The sequence below is a fragment of the Pteronotus mesoamericanus genome, unplaced genomic scaffold, assembly GCF_021234165.1.
Source record: "Pteronotus mesoamericanus isolate MK-2021 breed Mesoamerican mustached bat unplaced genomic scaffold, CSHL_Meso_final contig_26, whole genome shotgun sequence".
Lineage (NCBI taxonomy): Eukaryota > Metazoa > Chordata > Mammalia > Chiroptera > Mormoopidae > Pteronotus > Pteronotus mesoamericanus.
Window position 1 is genome coordinate 12,550,335 of NW_026555109.1, and position 26,336 is coordinate 12,576,670.

General features: G+C 42.9%; 1 protein-coding gene across 1 annotated transcript in view; it reads right to left on the reverse strand.

Moving 5' to 3' along the window:
• COL4A1 (collagen type IV alpha 1 chain) overlaps positions 1 to 26,336 on the reverse strand; it is a 148,813-nt gene that overhangs the window by 24,585 nt on the left and 97,892 nt on the right. Inside the window, exons 19-39 of the mRNA XM_054574394.1 lie at positions 24,766 to 24,850; positions 24,370 to 24,405; positions 23,740 to 23,904; positions 20,334 to 20,429; positions 18,000 to 18,083; positions 17,354 to 17,424; positions 12,714 to 12,905; positions 11,947 to 12,115; positions 9,484 to 9,576; positions 9,291 to 9,395; positions 7,365 to 7,462; positions 5,378 to 5,528; positions 5,030 to 5,143; positions 4,163 to 4,330; positions 3,970 to 4,059; positions 2,971 to 3,123; positions 2,717 to 2,815; positions 2,515 to 2,604; positions 1,198 to 1,337; positions 601 to 727; positions 429 to 509 (exon numbers count right to left, since the gene is read on the reverse strand). Coding sequence (XP_054430369.1) covers positions 429 to 509; positions 601 to 727; positions 1,198 to 1,337; positions 2,515 to 2,604; positions 2,717 to 2,815; positions 2,971 to 3,123; positions 3,970 to 4,059; positions 4,163 to 4,330; positions 5,030 to 5,143; positions 5,378 to 5,528; positions 7,365 to 7,462; positions 9,291 to 9,395; positions 9,484 to 9,576; positions 11,947 to 12,115; positions 12,714 to 12,905; positions 17,354 to 17,424; positions 18,000 to 18,083; positions 20,334 to 20,429; positions 23,740 to 23,904; positions 24,370 to 24,405; positions 24,766 to 24,850 — 2,407 coding nt within the window. The remainder of the gene's footprint in view (positions 1 to 428; positions 510 to 600; positions 728 to 1,197; positions 1,338 to 2,514; positions 2,605 to 2,716; positions 2,816 to 2,970; positions 3,124 to 3,969; positions 4,060 to 4,162; positions 4,331 to 5,029; positions 5,144 to 5,377; positions 5,529 to 7,364; positions 7,463 to 9,290; positions 9,396 to 9,483; positions 9,577 to 11,946; positions 12,116 to 12,713; positions 12,906 to 17,353; positions 17,425 to 17,999; positions 18,084 to 20,333; positions 20,430 to 23,739; positions 23,905 to 24,369; positions 24,406 to 24,765; positions 24,851 to 26,336) is intronic.

The following is a 26,336-nucleotide window of genomic DNA, read 5'->3' on the forward strand; positions in this document are numbered from 1 at the left end:
TGGTGTCCCCAAGTTTACTCCTGACATCCGTCCACACTAACAACAACACTGCTCTCTAATCCCAAAATGCTGGTAAGAGTGGAGAGAAAGTACATCAAACTCCCCGGCAAACCCATGTAAAACTCCTTATAGAACCAATTGGAACGAGCTATAAAACCAGTCCAGAGACTTTGGTTCTAGTTCCTAACTGGTGGCAGACCTTGAATAAGGCCTGTAAAGCCCCCCAGGCTCAGTCATTCATCAGAAAAGCGAAGAGGTGGGCCTGACAGACCTCTGGTTATAGAGAGGTCGCCCAGCGACATCCTGGGCCCGCCACTCGCCATTTGTGAGGGTAGCTCCCTGGAAACTTTGATGTCCCATATCCTTAAGTCACCACCTTGGCTCATTTTCCACGAGCCCCAGTCTGTGTTCTAAAAAGCGGTCTCTACCTGGTTCTCCTTTGGCACCAGGAATGCCATCCAGTCCCGGAGGGCCTCTGTCACCTTTTCCTCCAGGCAACCCAGGGCTTCCTAAAGGAAAAAACAAAATACCAGAATGCCCAGGACTTTGTGTTTTTCTTTCTTGAACCCCAAGCTTAGGGGAAGGCTCCAGCGAGCCTACCTGGATAGCCAACAGTTCCTGGTGCTCCTTTGGGGCCCGGAGACCCAGGCATGCCTGGGAGCCCACTGCTTCCTTTTTCTCCCTTCTCTCCAGGACTTCCTGGAAAACCTGCAATGCCTTGATCTCCCTGTAAGTAAAAACCAGACCCATTATTTTTGTATCTGTCCTTGAACACATGTCTGTAGATGCTTTCTGAATAATCCTATGCATTTAGGGGCAATAAATATGGCATTGCAGAGTTCATTTCCAGCTTTCTGAGGAAAGAATCAAAGTCCATCTCTGAAAACAGGAAAAACTGAAAACCCAGAGCAAAAGAGCCAATTGTCTGTGTCTACTTTGCATGTTCCTCTTCACTCTCCCCCTCTTTTTTTTCTGCAGGGACAATTTGTTGCCTTAGCCTCTCAACGAGCTTCCAGATTTTTACCTTGGGATGGTGTTGTGACTAGAAGTGGAGAGGAAAGGCAACTTATAATAAATTGAGGGAAACTGTTCTATGTTATGATTCATTTAATGTGCTGAGATACTTCCTAAAACTTTCCCATGAAGGATTTCCTCTTAGATGATGGGAAGGGAGGTTTCCGTGCAGAGCACTGTTACCTTTGCCCCAGGTAGTCCAGGAATTCCAATGCCAGGTTGGCCTGCCTGCCCTTTCTCCCCTTTTGTTCCTTTCTCTCCAGGTGATCCAGGGATCCCCTGCAAGCCAGGGACTCCAGGCACACCTTTCTCTCCAGGTACTCCTAAAAACACAGACAATTGAAACTTAAATGTGTGATGAGCAGGTGCTAATATTAAAAATAATAAAGCACGTTGCCCTGACTGGTGTGGCTCAGTTGGTTGGCCATCATCCCACAGACCAAAAGGTTGAGAGTTCAATTCTCAGTCAGGGCACATGCCTGGGTTCCGGGTTTGATATTTCTCTTCCTCTCTTTCTCCCTCCCCTTCCCTCTCTCTGAAAAAAATAAAATCTAAAAAATAAAAAAGCACTCTGACAGCCAGCCAAGAGTAAGGTAAAAAAAACACGTATCCCTTCATTTATTCCTCTGCAAGTCATCCTGGCAGAGCCTAGTCACCCAAGTCTCATTGAAGCCACATGAGAAAACATCTCTCCTATCTTCCAAAGACAAGCGTTTCATAAAGGAGAGAAAATACATTAACTGCTTAGCATATTTACTTTCACAACAATGTAAGAAATGGTTTTTATGTTCTATATTCTACAATCAGCTCTCATAATCCAAACGAATCAGAGGCGCTTGAAGCAGGCCATAAAGAGTACATGTGCACTTGGTTTCGTAATGTATGTATGTGGGTAGTCAAACCTACTTATAAGTAAGTGTAACCAGGAACCTGGATGCTTCCTGTCGACTTCCCCTTCCCTAGGCGAGTTCTGAGAAGGATTAGCACCCAGACCAACCCAGAGTCCAGACCTCTCTGCCTTCTTTCACATGCCTCCTCTCTGGTTGGTGTCACTGCGGCAAATACTGACGGCCAAGTGCTGAGGCCAATTCAGGAGACTGGGGCAGAGGGGCCCAAAGAATTCTGCTGAGCTAAAAATATCGGAGGACTTCAGAGGCATTAGCTTCTTGTGCTGACAAAACTGAATAAAACTATAAACATCCCCTGGGGAGATAAGAGCCAGCTGGATAACCACTTGCAGATCACTGAAAGGTGATGGTGTACAGTCCACGTTTTGTTATTCAGCTATGATTTTTGCTTTTTAGCAGTGATCATCGTGTCAGCCAAATGCTATCCATCCCTAAGCAAGAGACCATAAAACATTGAAGATGTGCATTTGTGTAAAAGACACATCTGCCTGGATTATGTCCTCAGTGCAGTGGGTCTCACTCTGCAGACTTGTCCCACAGCAATGCATGTGCATGTGCTAGAGAGAAGACTCCTTTTCTAAATCCAATGTACCTGGCCGGCCCATTCCACCAACCGATCCTTTTGGTCCAGGAAGTCCTGGAGCACCTGGGGTTCCGCTTATGCCTGGATCACCTTTAGGTCCTAGAATAATAAAGTGAAAAACCAAACAGGTTGATACCTATGAAACGTGCTGGTTAACATTTTCTCAGCATGAGCTCCTGCCATGATGGTGAACTTGAACTCCACTTCATACCTGGCTGGCCAGGTTGCCCCGCTTGGCCGTCCTTTCCAGGCACTCCTGGAGTTCCAGGGTCTCCTCGAGCTCCTTTATCACCACTTGGTCCAGTTTGTCCTACATACACACACACAAATATAATGATGACCTCTGTCTACTTAAAATAGGGCAGTGTAGCAGAAACAGGTTGGTCTGATATTATGCATGGAGGACCAAAACACTGATTAGACAAGTCGTTCTATGTCCAGTGTTAAAATCCTCCTCCAGGTTACCTTTTTCTCCTTGTTCTCCCTTCTGACCCTTCATGCTGCCCATGTGCAGTGTGTCCACGGACCCAGGCTGTCCAGGGAGACCGATATCTCCTTTCTCCCCCTTTGAGCCAGGGTCTCCCCTGGGTCCTGAGGAGCCTGGGAAGCCATGGTCCCCTGTAGAGGAAAGAGAAGGCGTGTAGTGTGATGTGGCCAAGTGCCCTAGAGGCACTGAAAAAGTGTGGCATTCTTTTTGGCTAGTAGAAACATCTGATAAAGAAAGCATAAACAACTACTAGACTGTCCGAAAATGGCATTAAATAGTAAACGTCTGAGTTACCTAGAAGAATCTGACTCCAGGTAAATGAACAATGAAGCCATTTTTTAGAATTCATTATTTGCTAACAATTGTAATATATGTGAATTTGCTTATTAGTTTAAATAATTTAGATTTTCCTCTCCTTCTTAAATACCTTTATCGCTCCTGTTCATGGTGCTTCTCATCTCAATTCTATACAAAATAAATCGAATGGGAATTTTACTGTTCTACTAAACAAGCCACCATTTTCATGTCTCACATTCAAAGTCAATTTCTTTAAAAAAAAATTATTTTGGACTTTAAATGACAAGAAATAAAGATTAAGGCTTATAAATTTGCCCAGTTTGTTGATGTAATTCTAAGCGTTCCATTCCTGTGAACTTGCATGACTGAAGATTCTACCATTTCTCAAAAAAAAAAAAAAAAATAAAAAAAAAAAAAAGAATCTCAACTGTGCCAATAAGGAAAACCTGAAACCTGTCTTCTCTCTGATTGATTGGCAAAACACAGTCTTCAATTGCACACTCACTGTGCACAATGAATTCCTACTGGAAGAGAAATCTTCCAGATCCTTGCTTGATCTTCTAAACTTCTTTCCTTTGCCTCTTGGAATGAAATGTGACCGACAAACATTAGACATTTTTCCAAGAGGTACTGAGAAACAGACATAAGACAGGCTTTCCTGGAGTTAACCAGGTCCCTACCTTTTTCACCCGGCAATCCTGGCACACCCGCGGGTCCTGGAGAGCCAGGCTGCCCCGGAGTCCCCATGACGCCCATCTCTCCCTTGGGACCTGCGGCCAGATGGAAGGACTGTGAACACTTATAGCAGATGCTAAGGATCATGAACAAGACAAGGCAAGGTGTCGCCTCAGCAAGAGTTCACAAATCATTTACCTTGAAACCCAGGAAGTCCTGGTGCCCCCTGCTGTCCAGGAAGACCAGGCAGCCCTGACTGTCCCTGGAGGCCGGGAAGCCCTTGACTCCCTTTATCTCCTTTGGGGCCCGGCATGTCCAAGCCTGGAAATCCGGGGAAGCCTTTCTCTCCTTTCACTCCAGGAGGACCTGAAAGTGGGTGAAGAGCAAATAACTGTTAACAGAATTTAGAGTGGCCCACAGTGCCTTTCACTGGGTTTTACTGTTACTTTTTGCAGAAAGTATGTGAACCTGCCCACGCCGGGGGGTTGAGACAGCTGTCACCTTCCCAGATAGCGGTGTTTGGGGCCACTGAGGCAGTCAATACATAAACAATGTCCTAAGAAAGAGTCCCTCCTTTTTGCCATCAGTAGTCAGCAACTACCATTCTAAGCACCGCCCAGTCTCTCCGCAGTGTGTGGACCTAAGACTAGCTTCCCTTCAAGTGCTTTTCACTGATTGTCTTGCCATATACCACCATCACTGTCTCAGTTCTAGAATGATTATTAAAGGCAAATGAAGCTTCTCAGTTTAAGTTATTGGCAACTCAATTAACCCTTCTCTGAAAAGATAAGATATGCACACCAATCATTTTGAATTTGAAAAAGTTATTGTCTCTACAGTAAAGGGGATTGGCAGGCAAACCAAACCCAGTGAAAGGAAAAGAAAGACACCTGCAGCTACATTTAAGCAAACAATCAAACTTATTTCCACAAAACAGAATTTACATTTTCCCTTTGTAGTCACAGATTCTGCTAATCTCCCCTTCATGGAGACTCCAGCATCAGCTCCTATCCCATTATAAATATGATTTAGGGAAGAAATGATTCTGCAAGAATGTCACATCACCTGATGACCCAGGTGGTCCCTGTCTTCCAGGAGGGCCCATCACTCCAGGGGGACCAACTCCAGGAACTCCCGGAGCTCCTTTGGGACCTGGTAATCCAGGAGGTCCTGGGTCACCTGGATGGGGAAGAAATTGTGAATAAGCTGCATGGCGACCACAGCGGGTTTCACAGCATATGCTATCCACTTACACAATAAATAAGCCACAACAACAGAAAACCACATGCTCTAGGCCTTCTAGGATTTTCATCATTCACCAAATACTTACTGAGAACCTAATGGGTGCTCTGGGGACACAAAATAAACAGACCCTGTCTTTGCCACAGTCTAGATTTATCTGTAAGAAGTTACCTCTGATTCCCTGAAGGCCAGGGGGCCCGACTGCTCCATGCTCTCCAGGAATGCCTGGTCCTCCGATGTTTCCCTTCTCCCCAGGTGTGCCGGGAATGCCTGGAAGACCTGGCAATCCTTTGGGTCCTGGCAGGCCAATTCCAGGCTCTCCCTGGAAGTCCCCAAAGCACAAAAAAGCAAGTTGACCAGTGAAGGTCATGATTTTATCAAGCCAAGAGAAGAGAAGAGTGTAAGTGCAGACTGTTAACTGATATTGTGATGCATTTACTAACATCTGTCCAATCCTCAGTTTGCAAAGCTTCCTCACACTTACCATTTCCTTTCAATCTCACTACAAGCCAAAAAAGTAGGCAATTTTTATTATTGTCACTTTACAAAGGAGGAGAATCAAGACTCCCTATGGTTGAATGACTTGTCCAAGGTCACGAAGGCAGGGTTTCCACCCAGGTCCCCGGCCCCCTAACTCTGCCGCCATGTGTCTGTGAAGAGGTGACGCTAAATAATGGACAAAATGCTAATTGTTATTTTCTTAAGTGGAAAAGTCCCAGGACTTGAGCAGGACACTATTTATGTTGTATTTGCTTCACTGAAGGCTTTCACATCAAATTAAACATTTAAGACTATTTCATGAGTTGAAGGGCTTCGACAAATACAGATAATTAGAGAAAGTATCTTGAGGGCCTGAGAGAGCTTTCCAAACAGCCCCAATGTAGGCACTGACATCGGCTGTTTGAAGTAGCAGGTGGACATTATATCCATCACAGTGCCCCTCTGGTGTCCCCTGTAGGTGACAACTTCCGGATGAGTGCTCTGTGGACAGGAGGGGGCATTGGCGACTTCTCTACACATCCCAGCAGGAAATTTGCAAAACAGCAGAAACTTAATGCAAGGGATTTTTGAGACAGCACAATATTTTAAGTCATGAACCAAATCTTTAGTTCCAAGTCCATTTGGAGTTTACTAACTCATGAGCCTCACATGTTTAAGGGGATCCACCTGCCACCACTGTTAATTTTTCAAATCAAGCACAGGTTAGGAATGTTGTATAATGACAGATTTCCGAAGGCTTCTCTTTTGTCTTAGCCACAAAGAGTAGGGACATAATGAACTTAGGTGTTTCCCAGGAAGGAGCCTGGGGTCACTGAGGCACAGCTGCCTCCGCTACACCTGCCAGATCCCCCAGAGCTTTACCTACCCTCCCCAACAGAAAGAAAACAGGCCAGCCTAGTTCTGTGGGCCAGAGATTGCCCTTGGCCCTTTCTCCTGTTTAGGACTGATGCCTTTTGGCAATTTCACTTCCTTTCCTTATAATCAGAATAGGAAAGGCTCTAACCAACAGTCACCTACGCTTCCTGAGCAGAATTTCAACTATCGGCAAGTGAGCAGAGAGATGTCTGAGGGCAAAGAGAGTCCTGAAGTCACACGAGCCCAGGGGCTCCCAACCAGGGCCATTTTGTCCCCCTGGATGACATTTAGTAACATCCAGAGATATTTCTGATGGTCATAAATGGGGGTAGGTATGGTGTGCTCCTTCAGTATCTATGGTTAGAGGTCACGGAGGAGGCTGCCAAGGACCCCCAGTGTTCAAGGAAGCTCCCACCACAAAGAATCACTGGACCAGCAAGTCAATAGCATAGAGGCTGAGAAACCCTATGCTAGACCCTCCTGGGGGGCTGGTGTATCTTATGGGACAGTGGCTTTCAAACAGCTTTCTTCTGCCACTCTCAATATGACAGACATTGTACTTTGAGATCCAGTACACACACAAGCAAGAACATATTCATAAAACTGAAACAAATGATTCTCCCTAAAACATTTACTACCATGTGCTATGTACTTTGGTATTTTCTATTCTATGCTTATTTCATTAAAAAAACAAAACACGCTGATCCCACATATCCTTTGAGATTACTAAGCTGCATTTTATGTGTCCAATTAATCACAATGAATGGAGGACACAGCAATCCAGAAAATACTCTGTACCCACCTTCTGGCCGGGCCTACCTGGGCTGCCAGGTAAGCCATTAGATCCCGGGCGACCTGGACTCCCAGGAAGTCCCGCATCTCCAGGTAAACCATCCACACCTATTTTGAAGAAACAAAATAATAATGTAATAATGCTATTTCCTACTTTCTTCACTTCTTTTACACTTGCTCAAAAGTAACTTGAACTGATCTGAGGTGTCCCAGAAAGGAAGCCCTATCAAGGTGGTTGTAGGAAGCAGATGAGACCATCCGGGTCATGGCCACCAGTGCCACCTGGAGCAGCTCGTGTGCCATGGACCACTCTCAGTGCCTAAAGCCCCCTCCTCTTTGTCTCTCACACCAACACCCATCCCATCCTCTTCTTCTACTTCCTTTGAAATTTTCTTTCCTGTTCTACTTCCCCCGATAAAAAAACAAACTCCCTGGCGTGAACAGACTACGAATGGCACTTTAGGCTCTTACTACTCGGAGTGTGGCCATGGGTCAGGAACACTGATCTATGGAAGCTGACCCCCACTTTCACAAGACCCCTCATGACTCGTGGATATGTTGAAGTTTAAGAAGTGTAGCTTCAGACCATTGGTTCTCAACTAAGGCTGCACCACACTGGAGGCACGTAGTGACATTTAGACTCCGGGTCCCAACCCAAAGGTTCGGACGGGCTTTCAGGTGGCTGTGCAGTGAAGTCTAAAAGACTCTGGTTTACATCCTCCCTGTGGAATGTGAAGGTCCATGACACGCAGTCATTTGTAAGTCTGCAGAAGCACAAACCTGAATGAGACCTGCTGCGGGGCTGTTGGGCCGAGGGGCTCTGACAGAGACTGGACCTAACTGCCCACCAGCATCTGCATCTCCAAGCAACTTCATGAGATGCGAGTTAAGGGCCTCTAATTAAGGAGACCTTTATCCTGTCATGATGGCAATGGTATGGCTCTCATATGGAATATAGTGGGGATCATGAACATGCAGAAGGCCTACGCATTGTCCTCCAGGAACTTGGAGAGTCACCAAGGGCCTCCTTCCCTGACAGAAGTGGCCATGTGCGCGGGCAGGTAGCACATGGTTGCTGGAGGAAACAGGCCGCTGTCTCCTGTCCTCCAAGCATGAAGGCCCGTAACCTTGACAGTGGGTGTGATCCATACCTCTAGATAAGAAGACAGGAGACAGGAGAAGTCTCTAAACTGAACAAGTGGCTGATAAAACTGGGGTCGGGATGCCACCCAAATGGGAAAGAGATGATCCATTGTCAATCAGCGTGCCTTCGCAATCCTAGACCATGTTTGTAAAGGCAAGTCTATATATCAGGGTCTACCTGGAGGACTAGTCAAGTAAGAAAGGAATAGAAAAGGGTGAAATTGTCCTCTTTATTTCCTTACAATTTGCAGAAAGAAGTACTGGTTCTTAAATGTCAGCGCCCTGTGGGGATGCCAACCCCACAGTATAGAGGGCTTGCCCCCAAGGATGAAGCCTGCTCCTCACTCTCCCACACCTTCCCCTTGACCTTCCCTCTGACTGCCAACCCCAGTCTGGTGTAGACTCTGGCTGGCTGTATATTTCCTTCACCGATGACAGAGAACTCTCTCAGGGTGGGTTTAAACAGATGCAGCATCTACCAGTTTCCGGGGCAGCTTCCAGTCCTCTAATGTTCCAACTCTTTGCTAACCAAAACACTCTGCTGGCAGGCATCATTTCACCAATGGCCTTGGTGACTGAAATCGCGATCCTCCACACCATGCATCCTTGTTGGCAAACCTTCCCTTAACTGCACGGTCACTAACTCACATAGTACATTCATGCTTATTGCCTCTTATTCTCATAAGATTCAAGTAATGATGAACAGAGAGATCACAGTTGTTGCTGCTGATCAGCCAGGACACGAAGACCCCATTGGGGCCCACTCATGGTTGGCCTTGTCCTGCTGGCTTACCTTTGGGGCCTGGAGGTCCTGGAAAGCCAATTCCCGGCTGGCCAACAGCACCCCTCTCTCCTGGGACGCCAGGCCTTCCCGGGGCCCCAGGGAAACCTCGGTCACCTGTTGTGGACAAGACCAATGGCCAGTATGAGAAAAACCTGAGAATGTTCCAATTCTATCTCCAGGTGAAGTAGAACTCTAAAAGTACCTTGGGGTCCTTGGAAACCTGGGGAACCCGGAAGTCCATCTGCTCCAGGGGGACCAGGTAAAGGCACGACTCTTCCTGTTTCACCCCTGGGACCTGGGAAAAAAAGATCAAGGACATATTGTGAGGCACAGCCTCATATTCTCTGAGTGTACTTTGTGTACCTGTTAGACACCTTCATCTGCACACCTTCGTTCTCTCCCTCTACTTTTCTAGAATCCTTCATGGTATTCCCCCCCACTGCAAAAAATCATTTCCAAAGTGACCTAGGTTGGTTTGATGGAAGAATTCCTTAAAGGTTCAAAATAAGAGTCATGAAAAGCTGAAAATTCTACCATGACAAGGTGAACTGACCCTGGGTAATTTCTTAATCAGTCTTGTCTCAAAAAGGCAAAACACTTACTATTCTCTCTCCATTTCTCAGCCAGTACTAATTCTGAGTTGCTTTGAGACCAGCCTCAATTATGTCCATCTGCTCGTAAATTGTCTCCACAACATGCTTAACGGGCGATTATGCATTAGTGGTAACCATACAGCTGGACAGTTGCATGCTGTCTCGATCAGCACAAGCTGGGAGGTGCCAGCCCAGCCCCCAGGACGTTTGTGCCTAAGAGATCCTCTGGGTGGCAGGATTTAGCTGTTAAAAAAGGACCAAAGGCCTCATCCCCAGAAATGTGTGTATTGCCTTTTCATAAACCTTGTAAAAATTCAAGATAATGTAGGGTCTCCCGTAATGGCCAACATATTCTTCAGCTGCAGATTGTGGGAAATGCCTATCAACTGATCCCAACACATATTTGCTATCAGTCCTCCCCCTGCAAATGAGGCTTTTATGATCACCAAAGTAAACAGTTCTGGCAAATCAAAGAAGGTTAGGTTTCTAATCCAAAAGCTGACGGGGTCTGGGTGGGTAAGAAACTCTACAGAATGTGGACAAAGATCAACAGTACTGTCAACAACGCTTCCTTCAGGAACCTTCTTCCTCATCCTGCCAGGGCATATCTGTACGTGCCCCAGCTAGTTTTTCTGACAGTTTCTGGCCAAGAAGAAGGTCTGATTCCTTTTTATAACTTTGCAAGCCTTCAGGCGCCAAAAGTAGAAAGAACACTTAGTATGTTGATTTTGGAATCAAGGGCTGAAGAGATCAGAGGTCTCTTTTCTAAGACTGGGATTCTAAATCAAACCCAGTATTTCCCTCCTACCAAAGGAGTGAAAAAAGAGACATTTCTTGCTAAACAGAGAACAATTATCAGTGAAATAATAACTTGGTGCTAAATAGTCAAGCTTCTCACAAACAGTGAGAATTATTATAATAGATACATTAGGATGCTAAACTTGGACTTCCGTCAAAGACTAATTAATATTTCCTGCACGAGAGTACTTACGAATTTTATACTATGTCTTAATAAGGAAATAATAGTTCTCAGCAGGCACAGGAGTTGATAAAACTTGGACTAGATATATGACTGGTGACAGAATCGGCAAATCTGTGAGAAAGAAGGCCCTAGGGTGATTGCTCCTACAGAGTTCTTGTTGGATGTTTTAATTATCCAGCTACTTAGTTAATATGTTTTTCAACATTTATTAGTAACACAATTTTAATTACCCAAATTCCTTTCATTTACTTTTTTACAGCTTTTAAAACACGTCTTAGGAACACACACTTCCTTTTCTCCTCTATGCCCAAGCCATTCCTGGCATCTATTCTTCTTATTCAGGGTTTTCTAGAGAAAGATATGAGTGTTCCATTTATACCCTGAATCATATTCAACTAATGACTTATTGGGACCTTACTGTGTGCCAGGCCTGGGGCTTCCCCTTGTGCACTTTTGTCACTGATAATAAGGTTGTAACGGAGAATACCTGTGGGACACCCTCACATGATCCTTTCTCCACATTCTCTGCCAAAGCCTGGACAGTGAGCTCAGGAGCGCAGGGCCAAGTCTGTCTCATTATCACTCTCTGATCACCACTTAGCACAGTGTTTGGCATACACCATCAAAGAAAACAACAGTCAGCAAATGACTGAAAGCAACATACAATTAAATATCAATAGTGAAGTTGACGCTATGGGAGAATTAGTCAACAGGCAGGGAGCTCATCAAGGGAGACATGAAGAGTACATTGTATGGGATACCCAGAAGCCAAAATGGACAGCACATGGGGGAAACGCATAAAATGGATACGAAAAAAATGGGCTTATGTTGGAATCACTTCCGAAGAAAAGGTTGACTTTAGCTGGTATGTGCTATATATTATTTAAAAAATCATCAATCTATTTAAATTCTTTTCAGCCAGATCCTACAGAGTACCTGGAGCATTTTACATACAAACAAATGAAGGTACAAAGAGACGAAAGAAGGACTCGCCTACGTCACGACTAGAAGAACTGAAACCAAACCCTCAGCCTCACATCACTGAGCCCACAACCCTTGTGCATCTTTGTGCTGCACCCTTAGGCCTCACCTGGCTGGCCTGGGGATCCAGGGCTTCCCGGAAAGCCCGCTTGTCCTTTGTCACCCACAGGGCCAACTGGGCCATATCCTGGAGGTCCAGGAGGGCCGATGTCACCACGACTGCCAGGAAATCCAACTCCTCCGGGGGGGCCACGGTCTCCTTTTAATCCTATTGAGCCCTGAAGTGAAAACAGGAAAAGAAACGTTATCAGCACACATGCCAACAATCCTGTCCATGTCACATTTTTCCACGCTCCGGAGTAAATAAGTACCAGGGTTTAACTGGCTTACGCTATTTATTTACTGTAACCCCCTACAAAGGTCAACTTGTAGTTAATAAATGAAATCAGCAGTTTTTTCTCTAAGCTGAGCAGTCATCTTCCCCCCCTTATCTTACATAAAAAGACACTTCAAAGATTGAGATATTTATATCTGGAATATACTTTTAAAGTATGACTTGAGCGCCATTAACTTGAAATTGTGCCACTCTTCTGACATAAGAAAGTCTTTTCAGTTCCCCCCCAATACATCAGAAGACACTGGCCCATTATCATATAATAACCAAGTCAACACCATTAGCATAGGTTTACAACATCAGCACCATTAGCATACGTTTATACACGTAAGTTTGCCCATGAACCATGAAACAAGTTCATTTATAACAATTATCATCTAAGTAAAAATAACAATTCCCATTTAAGTGAAAAATTACTCATTTCTTTGTTCTTTGTGTGCCCGTTTGTAAAGTGCATGTTCAAAGTCTGGAAATACACATACCGGGGAGCCTTTGGGGCCAGGCAGACCTGGATGGCCATCTCTTCCGGGAGTCCCTGCTCTGCCAGGCATACCGGGCTGTCCTGGAAAACCTGGGTCTCCCTTGTCACCTTTGAGTTGAATGTCAAAGTAAATGTCGCCAGGCTCTCCCTTGGCTCCTGGGTGGCCCATCAGCCCTGGTGTACCTTGAGGGCCCTACAAGGACAAAATTTTATGACACCACTGAAAACGTTTCACCCACAGAGCAAACCAGCATGACTGATGCACAGTCAGCAATGAGAACAAGAAGACGCCTCCTTGAAAAATGAGACTGTGTTTAGCTCTCCTCATTCATTTACTAGGAGCTATCCAATAGCCCTGCGACAAAGCCCTGATCTGACCTCACTTTTGTAAAAACACCTTACAAACATTATCTTCTTAAGTATTCGAAACAGAGACTGGACTAGAACAGGGGGAATCATGGCATGGCATCGGCTACCTGGCTTGTAGAATGATTCTTAGATAACTCTCTTGTCCCTTACAACTGTTAAACATCCACAAGATCCTTTTAGCAACTGTTGGAAGGCACTGAATGTGTAACTTTCATAAACTAGAGAAATGGCTTCAAGGCACAGATGGTGAAGTCAACGAGGGCTGGGAAGAGCCATGTTTTCTCTAAGTCTAGTCATGACTGAAATTGTACAGGTTTCCTTTTATGCTTACACTCCAAATTCCGGAAGAGATAAGGATTTCCAGGGCACTAGGGAGACAGGAAACTCTGGGAAGTGAGCCTGGGGCCAACTCTAAAATTACTTTAAGCAGTCAGCAGAACAGTTGACTTTCCCAAGAGACAAACACTAGAACATTTTTTATTCTCTGGAAAGTTTAATCTGAAAGGAATGCCCACACCTATAGAGGGTTTCTCCTCCAGCCACTTTGAGAATTGGGGTTCATAAGGAAAACAGCCAAGGTTTCAAATAATTGTCTCCCTTACTTATTCTCTTAGGCCTGAGAAAGAAATCTCTTCAGCTTCCCTGCTGACTTGGCAGAATTTACATTCTTGCATAATTCATTTAATTTGAAATCTTTTTTGTAAGCTCCCTCTCCAGTGGTAGTTGGACACAGGTGAATCACACACATACGCACACCTTTGTGTGGATATGTGATATGTACTTCTCAAAGAAAGGAATTGGAAGACAAAAGACATACCAATATACACACAATCCTTAGATTAAAGAAATGGCTATTATTTATCACGTGCCTACTATGTGTCCCACTCATTGGTATATCATCTCCAACTCTGCAGAGAAAATATTGAAAGCACCATTTAGAAGATGAAGGAACAAATACTCAAAGATATCTGGTAATATATCCAAGATAATACCTTCAGAAAGTGCTTATTTCTGGATGCAAAGACTGTTCTTTAGCCTCACGCCACATGAGCACTGAAGAATTAGCTGTAATCTAATAAAGCTATCTATCACACAAATGTGAAGATGAGGCTTGCAGGGGTCTTGAGGCCTGCTCAAGCCAAACAAGTTGTCAGTGTGGGACTAACCTAAATGGGGCTGAATTATCTTCCTGTCCATATTGCTTCCTAACAGCTGAATGTCAGCAAAGGAATGGGAGCAGCTGTTCATTCTATACCAAACCCGGCATAGTTACACTGCCTCAGACGCAGAACCAGCACCATCCAGCACGCTTCCAGGAGCCAAAAGAGTCAGCAACAAGCCTGCACTGTCCAATACTATTTAAAAATTTAAATTAAATAATATTAAAACGTCAGCTCCTTAGTCACACTAGTCACATTTCACAGACTCAGTAGCCACCACTGATCAGTGGCTACCAAATTGAACAGTCCAAACAGGGAACACTTCTATCATGGCAGAAAGTTCTCCTAGGAAAATGCATCTGGCTGGAGCTGGCCCCTTACGACAAAGGACACTTCGCTCAGATCTACCTGAGAAAGGGAGAAGACACCCAAACTACTTGCTCTTGTCCCAAGAATGGCAACATGTTATCTCTACCAGCCACCTGCCAGAAAGTTTAGCAGAAGGTAAAGGAAAATTCACTCTTTAGTTGACAGGTATTGTATTCTGTAGCTTTTCCCCTTTGGTTACTATTAGCTCCTATGCATCTTTAAATCTCAGCTAAAATTAGATTCCTCTGTGAAGCCTTTCCTGATAGGTCCAGGCTGCTTTCGCCCATATATCCATGGCGTAGCATGTAGTTTTCATTATAAAAATTGCTTTGTTTATTAAGAACTTCTGCTTGTACATCTGGCTTTATGTTAGCCTTTTAGGGCTTTGAGGACAGGACCAAGGCTTTCTTTCTTTGTGTCCTCAACGTCTGCAACTAGGGAGATTTTGGGGGAAGCATAAGTTGAACTGGCCATACTCACTAATAAAAAATAAATACCAGTGTAAGGAATTACTACCAATGTATATTTTTCTCAACCTGGAGGCATCATTACATTATCTTATGGTAATTATTCACAGACTGGAAGTATAAAGTTTTCTAATACTGTGAGCATAGGGTGAGAAAATATAATTTCTTATTTTAATAACGATGACTTTGTTGGCTATCATTCAGGGGACAAATCTAGATTTTTTTTTGAAAATGTACATTTATGACCTTATGATATCTAATGGAGGTACTCTGCCATAGAACTTCCTAATCCGAAACAATTCAAAGGTCTTTTGATCCACATCCCCTAAGATAAATACTGAGGAATCAAATACTACCTTGAAAATTTAGCGTTGACTACACAAATCAGAGAAGATCCAACAACTACATGGTCTGCTTCTAAAAGGGCTGCCACTGTGGGAAAAGCTGGCAGGAGTTCGTTTCAATTATCCACTCTCGACAACCACAGAACCTGCCCAGGCAACTTGGGCTTCAGCATCGGTCAGGAATCAGACTCTTGTGATCTGTCCTTCTTTCCCAAAATCAAACACTCAGCTTTCAAAGGAACATGTCGCAGAACTGCTACCTAAATCAAATGAAAAATCAGCGCACTTCGCTTTTTCATTTTAATCTACTTTCAGCTATGCTCCACAGGCTCCTGGATACCTCTCGAAATACGAGAACCACACTTCTGAGCTAGTTAAACCTAGAGCTTTATAAAGCTTCAAATAAAAGGGAAATTAGTATCTTCTCAATTAAAGTATTTACTTATTTTTAGACATTTTTAGACATTTAGACAATTTTGACCTTTTTCCATCTACAGAAAGCAGCTCTTAATGGAGAAAGCATGGCAATTAAAATTTTTGTTGTATGTTTTCTTTACTTTCTTCTTTATCATGCTTCTACCCAACCATCCTTTTCTCTCATCCCTTTCCTCTTTATCCGTTTTTATTAGATTTGAAGCTGGAGAAATGGGTGTCTGGACTAGGATTTAGGAACAGTGGTAGCAGGAAGCATTCCCGAAAAGCCACGTTGATAAAGACTGCGTCCAGAGGGTAAAAGCATCCTTTCTTGCTCCTTCAAAGTTCTTCTGTCTTTGATCACCACCACAGTCAGGGCTTCCCAGTTCTGTGAACTTATAATTCATTTAAAAATATTCTAAACAATTGCAACTTCTAACTTATCTTCCCAGGCCCAGGGAAGTTCTGGAAAGCAGGATCTCAGGATCTAATTTCGAAAGAAGAAAGTCAATGCTGAATTTTAGCTGTTTCATTCCCATTTAAACTCGTTTTTGCCCTGATCTGCCTGTATAGAAGCATCCAGTAATATTTTTTAAAAATACAAATGTTAAAGAGCTACAACAGAAAAGAATAATGCTACAGATTTGAGGTTCTATTTATGACAAAAGAAAAGGAAAGGAAAAAGGGATTGAAAGTAATTGTAGAAACTGGTTAATGCTTACAGAACTTATAAGAACTAAGAAAATATGTGAATAATGTCCTAAGGTTAAAAGCTTTAGATCTTAAGATTATATGGAATAAAATAATATCCTTCAATATTTAAGGTTATTGCTATTCTATTCAATGGCTTCTTTCAAAATGAAGTAGAAAAGCTAAGAAGCCAGTATTTTGATTAACTGAAAGGTTTCATGTCCCCATGATTGAGATATTTCATTTATAGATATGAAAAAGCATCTTTACAATAGAGGTTAGTGATAAGTAGGTGAAGGAGAAATAAAATATTTCAAATTCCAAAAGGAAACAGGTCAGTTTTCCTCCCTCCCTTCCTCCCTAGGAACAGTTGGTGCTGAACTTATCCATGAACTTATCTGTGTCTTTAGATCATCTTGTATAGTGAGGAATGACTGTGCAGAAGGACAACTCAACTCAACAGTGTAGCTGCTAAGAAGTGACTCTTGGTGGCACCGTTTCTTTCAAGAAGTCCCAGAGACCCTGTGGGAAGGTGACACACCAGCATTTGGCTGCACCTGGACACAGGTAAGTGGTAACTAACTAACTTCTAACCAAGTGAGAAGAAAGGCAGTTAAGATGCGGGTTCTGGATTCCAACAGTCCTGCTCATTCTCAGGTGAATGAGTGAGGAAGGACACATGGAATAATTCCAGACTGCTGGACAAAGAGATATATTTACCAGCTCCTAAGTAAGGTAGAAAGTGTACCGCAAATGCAAAAATGGACCTTTGTTGGTTTGCTTGGTGGCAACTTCTAATAAGGAATGAGCTCAGATAGGCTTACTTACAGGCACTCCTTCCAGACCATCCCTGCCAGGTAAACCTTTTTCACCCTTGGCCCCTGGCTGCCCTGGGAAACCTTTCAGAAGAGACAGAGAAAAAAAAAATACAGCACATTATTGATGAGACACTTTCTAATAATTCAAGAGCTTTTAAATTTTTTTCAAGATTCAAAAGTGCAAAAATAAAGGTTCAAAGCACAAAATGAATGATGTTTGAAGAATCTCAAGAAAGTAATAATGAAAATGCTCCAGGTGGGCTCAGAAAGGACAAAAGTAACCCCAAATGCACGCAAGTAACACTGAAGTGGGATGGCTACCAGCCCCCCAGCCCTCCCCAGACCACTTCAAGGAAAAACATTCAGTTAACTTCTTTTGAGATAATGAAATTTGCAGAGTTGACAACCATATGTTGCTATCCTTTTTTAGGATATCCATTTTTAGGACATTTAATGACACTGAATTTATAGGCCATCTTGATCATTTTAAACCAAGTGGACAAATCCTGGAAGTATGGCATAACATTCTCATTATTATGATTTAGTTTTGAATGCAGAAAGTTAGGTCTCTCACAGAGTAAGATATGTTGCGCTGTGAAGGTTCCAACCCACTGAGGTAAATTCTGACATGGTCCCTTTCCTATTTGAGGTCTTACCTGTTTCTCCTGGGGGTCCCTGGGGCCCAGGAGGTCCACGAAGTCCTGTTGTGTCACAGACAAGACAACTGTCTCCTTTTTGACCTAAAAAAAGGAAAAACCAAGGGTATTTATGTATCATGAACAGAAGTCTTGGCAGTGTAGTGAGAGACTAGAAAAGGGCAGAGGAGATTGTCATTTTAATAGTGATGAATTCAAATATGTTTTCTTTTTTTAAGATTTTATTTGTTTATTTTTAGAGAGTGAAGGGGAAGGAGAAAGAGGGAGAGAAACATTGATGTGAGAGAGAAACATCGATCAGTTGCCTCTTTTATGTGCCCCAACCCAGGACCGAACCCACAACCCGGGCATATGGCCTGACTGGGAATCAAACTGGCGATCCTTCGCTTTGCAGGACTATACCCAACCAACTGAGCCACACTAGTCAGGGCCAAACGTGTGCTTTCTCAGTCACCTATCCTCTGTTCCAGATGTCTCTAACTGTTAATCTACTGTGTGTCTCTGTCACCAGGCACACTTTCCAGGTAACCACTTGTACACTTTCAATGAATCACTAAAAAGTGATCCAGAACTCAATTTCGCCTATCAGCCTAAAAAGTTCTGATGGCTATAATTTTGTCTCACTCTAAAACTCCCCATCATTATTTAGTATTTGTTAGCAAACAATATATACATGTCATTCCTGGACTTGAACCCATGTAATAGGCTGGAAATAAGAAACCACAAGAGCAAGAACAAATATCTGACCTGACACGGAGGTGGAAAAGTAGAGAGACTGCAGCACAGAAAAATGGAAAGAAATGTCTTTCTTTGGAAATTTTAACATCTTGTGTCTTTACTTTCAAAATTAAGCTAAAAGGCCTTAGGGTGTCTTAGATAGACCTATGTCCTAAACCTTAAAGTATCTGGTTTCAAGGCACAAATCGGGTTTAATGAAGGGCAGAGTGCACGTGGAGAAGTTCATGCTTGGAAGCCATGGAGGCTGGTCCTCACCACCCTGGTGCTCTGATTGAGATATTTCCCTCCCTCAGCCCCAGGTGCTGCTGTGGCACACTCTCCTCCAGCCAGCCCATTGTCAGGAGCGGAAGAACCAATGCAGGCAGCCTCACCCCCCTGAACTCTGGGCAAGGTACCCTGCTTCGTTTTGTGTTCTTCACAGGGCCAGAACAGCAGCCCATCAGTGGCACAGGCACAAAAGTACAAATCTGCTACCAACCCAGCTAAGTCCTGGGTGCTCTAGAATTCCGTGGGTATCTGCTTGTGAGTCCAGAAGTGGACACGGAGAGGTATTAACACTGCAGCCTGGGCAGGCTGATGGTTTTCAAGCAGGAGTATGAAGATGCAAGAAGAAAGAGGCTTCTCTTAGGGTTCAGGAAACGAATAAACAAAATCTCAGTACAAAGTATCTTCTGACCATTGGCTCTGTCATAAAACGTATAACAGTTCATCTTAGAAATTACTAAATACCTGGTAACTAGAAAGATTCAGTCATTGAAATGACACTAACAGGTGGCATCCCTCCTCACCCCAATGACTCCATCTAAGGTTCTGTAACTTGTGTGGCTATCAAAATTCTAAGATTTAGCTGAAACTGTTTTCCATGAAGTATTTGTGTTTTAGACTTTTGAAGAGCAAAAATTCTGGGCAATCTAAAGACAGAAATGGTATACAGTGGGGTAAACTTGGGGAGCAGCCTCCTATTTGTTCTACCCTCTGGTACTAAAAGACATAAAATACTAGAATATTCCCTGTTTATTATACTCTAAGATAGCACTGTTAGTGCAGCGATTACCCATTGTTTCCAAGACTCTGAAGGTATAGGATATGTCCTGTGTTGATGTTATAGCAAAAAACTTGAAAAGAATAAAGATCGAATTGAGAGCCCTGGGTGGAGACAGCTGATCCATCAGCATATTTGCTCACACTGATTATGTTTTCACGGCTTGGAGGGGTGGTGAGCATTCTACACACTTGTGATTTGGCTTGAAAGAAAGATGTGCCTTCCTTGAGAAGAGAACTCTCAAACTTTGAACTGCAAGATCTCAGTAAGACATAAATTTGAGCATTTATCCTGTTAGCCATGTAGAGAGTAAAGGGCAGTAAATGACATCAGGACTTTGTCTTCTTACTGCCTCCTAGGTGACAGCTGTCTCTCAAAATCCCAACAACAGGACAATCCTAGCAGAGTGGTAGGGAGACACACCCTCAAATGGAGTTTGAGGAAAGTTCCAAATAAAGGGAGAATACACTCCATCCACCCAAAACCAAAAAGTACACAGACAGATATCACATGCCCAAGCACAATCATCATTTTTTTAAAAATTACTCTCTTACCTTTCTCTCCAACTTCTCCTGCCAATCCTGGCTGCCCTGGAATTCCAGGAGGACCCCGATCTCCTATAGGTCCAGGCTGGCACTCCACAATTCCATCTGAAATGGATTTTTAACGTTATAGGATCACTCCCATCGATCTGAGGCTAGATATTTTTACCCTAATTCAATCTCTATTTTAAAACCAAACCATTTTTAGATTATTTGGGATTAGGAATCCAGCTTACTTTGCTTATAAACATGAGTAGCACACACAGCATTCGTCCCTCTACTCACCAGCACAAGCCATCGCTTCTCAGATTTCTATTTTGCAATTCTAAAACTTATTTCATTAGCCCTGTCCTGTACTTTATTTCATTTTTATCTTGCAAGGCACACGCCATCATCCTTATTTTACAGATTATGAAACTGAGGCTTGAAAAAGTTAAGTGGTTTCTCCATTGTCATATATCTGTGAAGTCAAAGTGAAGGCTTGAACCAGTTTATTTCTTACTTTTTCTAAGCGAATTTATAGCAAAGTAATCGTTACTTTAGAGATGCAGATTGTCAGTGGGGAAATACCTGGAAGTGATTGTTCCTATTTAGGTCTGAGCATCACTTATGTGAAGCAGCATGAAAATGAACTGCAGTAATTCAAACACGATCTGTTGTGGGTTCAGATCCACACCATGACAACTGAAATTTCCTTCCTCAATATCTTTGAGGACAAATGACAGAGTAGCTTATGCCAGAGCATTCCATCCTGACTAGTCCAAACATTCATGCGCTAGAGCTCCTGCCTCTCTCCACCCCACTCCCCCCCACACTGATTTCTCATCAGGAAAAAGGACCAAGAGAGAGGCCCAGAAGTCACCCCGCTTTCTGTGGTGACTCTCCCAAACAGGAAGACCTAAAAAAGGGCCCAAACCTCCCTATTTTAGGACTTGTTTAGAACTCAGAGGAAAAAGTTAGTTTCCAATGTCTAAGAATGAAAGTCCAGGAAGAAAGCATTCTGGACCTTTTATTTTTTTTTTTTTTAATTCTCACCCAAGGATAGGTTTATTGATGAGAGAGAGAAAATCAGACATTGATGTGACAGAGAAACATCGATTGGTTGTCTCCCGTACCCGCAACCTAGGTTTGTGCCCTGACTGGGAATGGGAACTCTCAGCCTTTAGGTGTATGGGATGGCACCCTAATCAAGACGCTAGCCAGGGCTGGGGCTGTGTTTGTTGGTTGGTTGCTCCTATTTTTTCCTGGGAGCTTCTCTTGGCAAAACTTAGGCATAAGGAGACCTGAGGAGATAACTCTGTCTCAGGTCCACTGGCTCCTGCTGGCTCCTTTCCCACCTGGCTTGTTGACCCCACTGGTCTTGAGCAAAGTGGAGTCCATTTTTATGCTTCCAAATGCAGTTACTAAATGTCGTGACTGTTGAGAACTGGCATTCCCAGACCTACAAGACTGGGGTATATGAACTCCTTGATTCCGGATATGTAGCCTCACGAATGCTGACCGACATAAAATCATTATTTTTCTTTTCCAGAACACACCTCTTGCCAGCCTCATCTCAAGCAGAATCCCTTCACATCCCTGGTAAGAAAGCAACTTTCCACCCTCAGCAAAACCAACTTAAAACAATTTTAAATCTAAAACAAGAATGTAATGATTATTTCCGAGGAGTTCTACAATTCAAGTTCAGATTTGACATTTACACTGCCTGCTTGGCAAGGCCCTCCAGAGCCACAGGTGGCTGAGGGCTGGCTGCCCCCGCATGGGACGAGAACACAGGGGCAGAATTAGAGAGTAGAAATCTCTGCATTGCGTGGTTAATGAGCGATTGACAGGTCCCAAGGTGGCAATTAGTTTTAAGATGTAGCCTCTTCAATATACACTGCAAATCTGAATAAAAATCTCATTTATAAATTATCTATTAATGCTCTATGACTGTGAGTCACTTAATTTACACAGACAAGAAAGGGCAACCTAGAAAATTAGCAGGGTAGATATAATGTGTTCAGCCAGCACATGCTACTCAATTAACAGTAGTGGAAATTTCATACCGGTATATGAAATTTGTTTATATTTCAGTGCCAGCACAATTACAAAAAGAAAAAGAAAAAAAGGTCCCAGATTTCCTCATGGCTCCCTCACCAGCTTCCCGTCCTTTGCCAATCACTATTAAAAGTTACAGCCCTATGACCCACCGACCCACCGACCCGCCCACCCCTAGGATGCCACGTCGTCTTTCTTTGCTTATTTTTATGCTGCACTTACCATCTCCTACATACTGTAGAATGTACTGATTTATTTGATTTGCATTCCCCCATAGAACGCATGCTTCAAGAGGGCAGGAGAGCTTTGTGGGTTTTGTCATGATCCCCCCTGGCCTTTTGCGGGCACTCCAATGCTTGTTGAATGAATAAGTGAGCCAAAGGCCCTTTTGATGCTCAACTTTCTCTCAGACACACAGAACAAAAGTGACTCTGGACTGAGTGCCAGTATGATTTCAATATTTCATCTTCATTCTCCACATTTCACTAACTCCTGAAGAGGGGGAGCAGGAAGCCTCTGTAAGTCAGAGATGATCCATCCTATCCTCCTATTAGCAACAGGTCAAAGGAAATTCATGCTGAGCCATTTGCAGTGAAGCTTCAAATCTGGAACCAACTGTTCCATCCGGTCCATATGGGGCCTCATCTGTGAGAACACCCTTTCTCAAAGACATGTTTGAATTCCAGCAAATAAACCACCTGGAACTTAAGGCGTACAAACCTATCTTCCATCGCCCACCCCTCAGAGGATTAGTATGACCTGCTTTGAAAACCTGAACTTATTCCCATTGGCACTGTTAACTTAAATCCTCTGACATTTTCTTATATTTTGCACTGGTATTACTTTGGGATCATAGGACCCCCCTAACTGAACCAAGAGTTCAATATTCTGTGCTTAGCCTTGATGAAGGGCTGTTGTAAGAAAAATCCACGCAAAGTACCTTGCAAATTTGAAGTCTTTCATTATGTTACCACATAGATTGTCCAGTCTGTAGCCACACAACCCCTTCTTCGTGTGTGTGCGCCTCAGTATTAGTTTGTGACTCTAGATAAACTAGAATACATTCCATTTTCAGTAAGAACTGTACTACTCAACTGGTTTGCTTTTCAGCTTTAGATACCAGGAGACTCAGAGCTGGCTAAAATATTTCTTATTCATTTAAACTAACTTTATGGGTTGTTTATTTTTTACTATTCCTTTCTGTAGCATGGCTAATTTTGCAAAGACACCTAAGTGAGATGTAAATAATTCATTAATCACTGGACACAGCAGTCTTTGTACTGAGAACTCTGGAGTACCCTCAAAGACCTGGGCTAGCTCTGCCCTGGCATCCTGTCTTGACGCAACACCACCTGAAATGGCCCCAGAGGGAACTTACTCGTGTGGCCTGGCCGTCCAGGAAGTCCGGGGGGCCCAGGAGGGCCCTGGAGTCCATCTCTTCCACTTGGTCCTGGCAAGGACACCCCTGGAAGTCCTTGGTCACCTTTTTCTCCCCTTTCACCAGGGTAGCCAGGAACACCAGGCTGCCCGGGTATCGAGACGCCTGAAACCAGAACAAAATCTCATCTAAATAATCAGAAGTTAAGTGTCAACAGCACAAACTAATTATCTTAACTTTGTTCAAGGTAAAATGACTAATGACCATCACTAAAAAGTGAATGCTTAGACAAGTAAAAAATTAAATTGGCAGGATTCTTACCATATAAATGCTAACAGTCAAATGCTTCCTACAGATTAACTTTAAGGCAAAGATCAGAGACAGGGAGAGTAGATGTGACTTGATGAGAGATATAAAAAAAATGTTTATAACCACATGCTAACCTGTACCTTACAAAATATATACTTTTCCTATGAACACATGTTGCTTTCATAACAGTTATAGAAAAATGTGTGACAAAACTGTTAGCCCTTTTATTCAAATGTCCAATGTACTCGATAACTATGTTCAGAATATAAACCACAAGGAAGTTTTACAAGTATTCTTTAAAAATCAGTTAAAGATGCTCACCCGGGGGGCCTGGCTGGCCTGGTAATCCTGGGAAACCTAAAAAAGAGAAAAAGAGTTGGACAAACTGTGACTGGGCCACCTGTGATTTATGGTTTATATTTCTGTGTTCCTGAGTGCCCATTGTCGAGCGGAATAAGGAAGACTGAACATGGGGAAATGCAATGCCCCTGAAGCTACAGAGATGCCATGAGAAGGATCCCTGGACAGACAATGTGACAACAAAACACGAGCTCAAATAAGACACAGTCACCACACGGTCCTGCAAGGCTGCAGACAGCTTCAGGATGTGAATGAGTGCGTGTCACGACGGAAGAAAGAGAAACAAAGGATGAGAGAAAGACAGGGGAGGGGAGGAGGAAAGAGAGAAGGAGGGAAAGAAAAAGGAAAGGAACTTGCCTTTCAGGCCTGGCTCTCCTCTCGACCCGGGAGACCCTGGGTACCCCTTTTCGCCTTTTTCTCCAATGGGTGCTGGGCCGACAACCTGCATTAGATAACACGAGATCATCATGGGGTAAGGGAATGGCTGGTGCTGTATGGTACAACAGTAGAGATAAAGAAACTAACAGGTTTTTTTTTAATTTCATGAAATGTGAAAAACAAGAATTAGCAGCAAGGGAGGGAGAGTCAAAAACACACAAAGTAACTATTACATAATGCCCTCCTTGCAGAGAACTTCACCAGGAAGCTCCACTTCCTTTTGTGACAATTTGCCTGGCCAGAGCTTTACCAACGAGGTAAAGCTAGAAAAACATTAATTCTGAGGTTTAGGTTTGGAATTTCTAAATGTCCATACAAGCCATAAAATGAATATTCTACTTTAAAGAGTGCTTTCAGAACACTTTTACATTTCCTCAAGCAACATGTAACAGAACACTCAAAAATTTTACTGGGAGAGGTTTTCTGCTTTCTTTTTTTTATTAAATGGTCCAAAGTGGGGACTTCCTTAAGGCCCTAAGGAGAGGGGTAAAATAGTGCACTTTGGCCTCATTAAAAAAGAGGGAACTTCTTCACTCAATTCTAAATTACTAAAATTCAAGGAAAATGACCAAGTCAAATATTGCATTATTACCCTTAAAATGTAATTCCTTTGATGCAATTAAATGACTGGATAGTATTAAAATCTGCTGATGAGGTTAAGGTAAAAACAGGTTATTTGAACACTACTGCTGGAGCACAAATATGGAAAATGGAATCGTAAGTATACATGGATGCATTAAAAGCAATAAGAAGGTTTTTATAAGTTGATCCAATAATCCTATTCCTGGAAACATAAATAAAGGAAAAATAACTCAAACACCCCCCCCAACACTTTTTCACACACACATTCTCCTCACACACACAATGGCACACACAATCATTCATCATCAGAGTGCAAGAATCGCAGCAAACAAGAAAACAGTAACATAAGATTTTCATTGTTTTAGAAAAACTTCAGGTCAAAATGGTTAAAATAATCATAACACAAACACTGACAAGATACTAAAAATAATTTCTCAAAGATAACTTGATAGCATGAAGAATGCTCTTTTTAAAGAAAAAAGTTACATACATTAATTACATGTATGTAAAAGTATGCATAAAGACAAGGAACAAAATGTTATTTGCAAAAATAAAAATTGTTTTGTTTAGAACAGTCGAATTACGGATGTTTTGTCTTTTTATTAACATTGTCCTTAATGGACCATTTGAACCAAAAAAGTTTCAGGGTGTGTTGTTACTATTTTTATCCACATGTAAATCTTTTCATTTTCGGTGGTCAGGGACATGCAGAAATTATCAAAATTTGATAAAAAGTAAGAGCCAAACCACACAATACAAAATAAAAAATTATTGTTTCAGATTATATGCAGCTGTTTTACAGGAAAATGTAATTCTGGGAATGGTGTGGAGCACGTGGCACATGCAACTGTTTGGTCCCATCTCTTTTCCTCTCTTCCTCGCAAACACTCTCACACACCAGCAGGCAT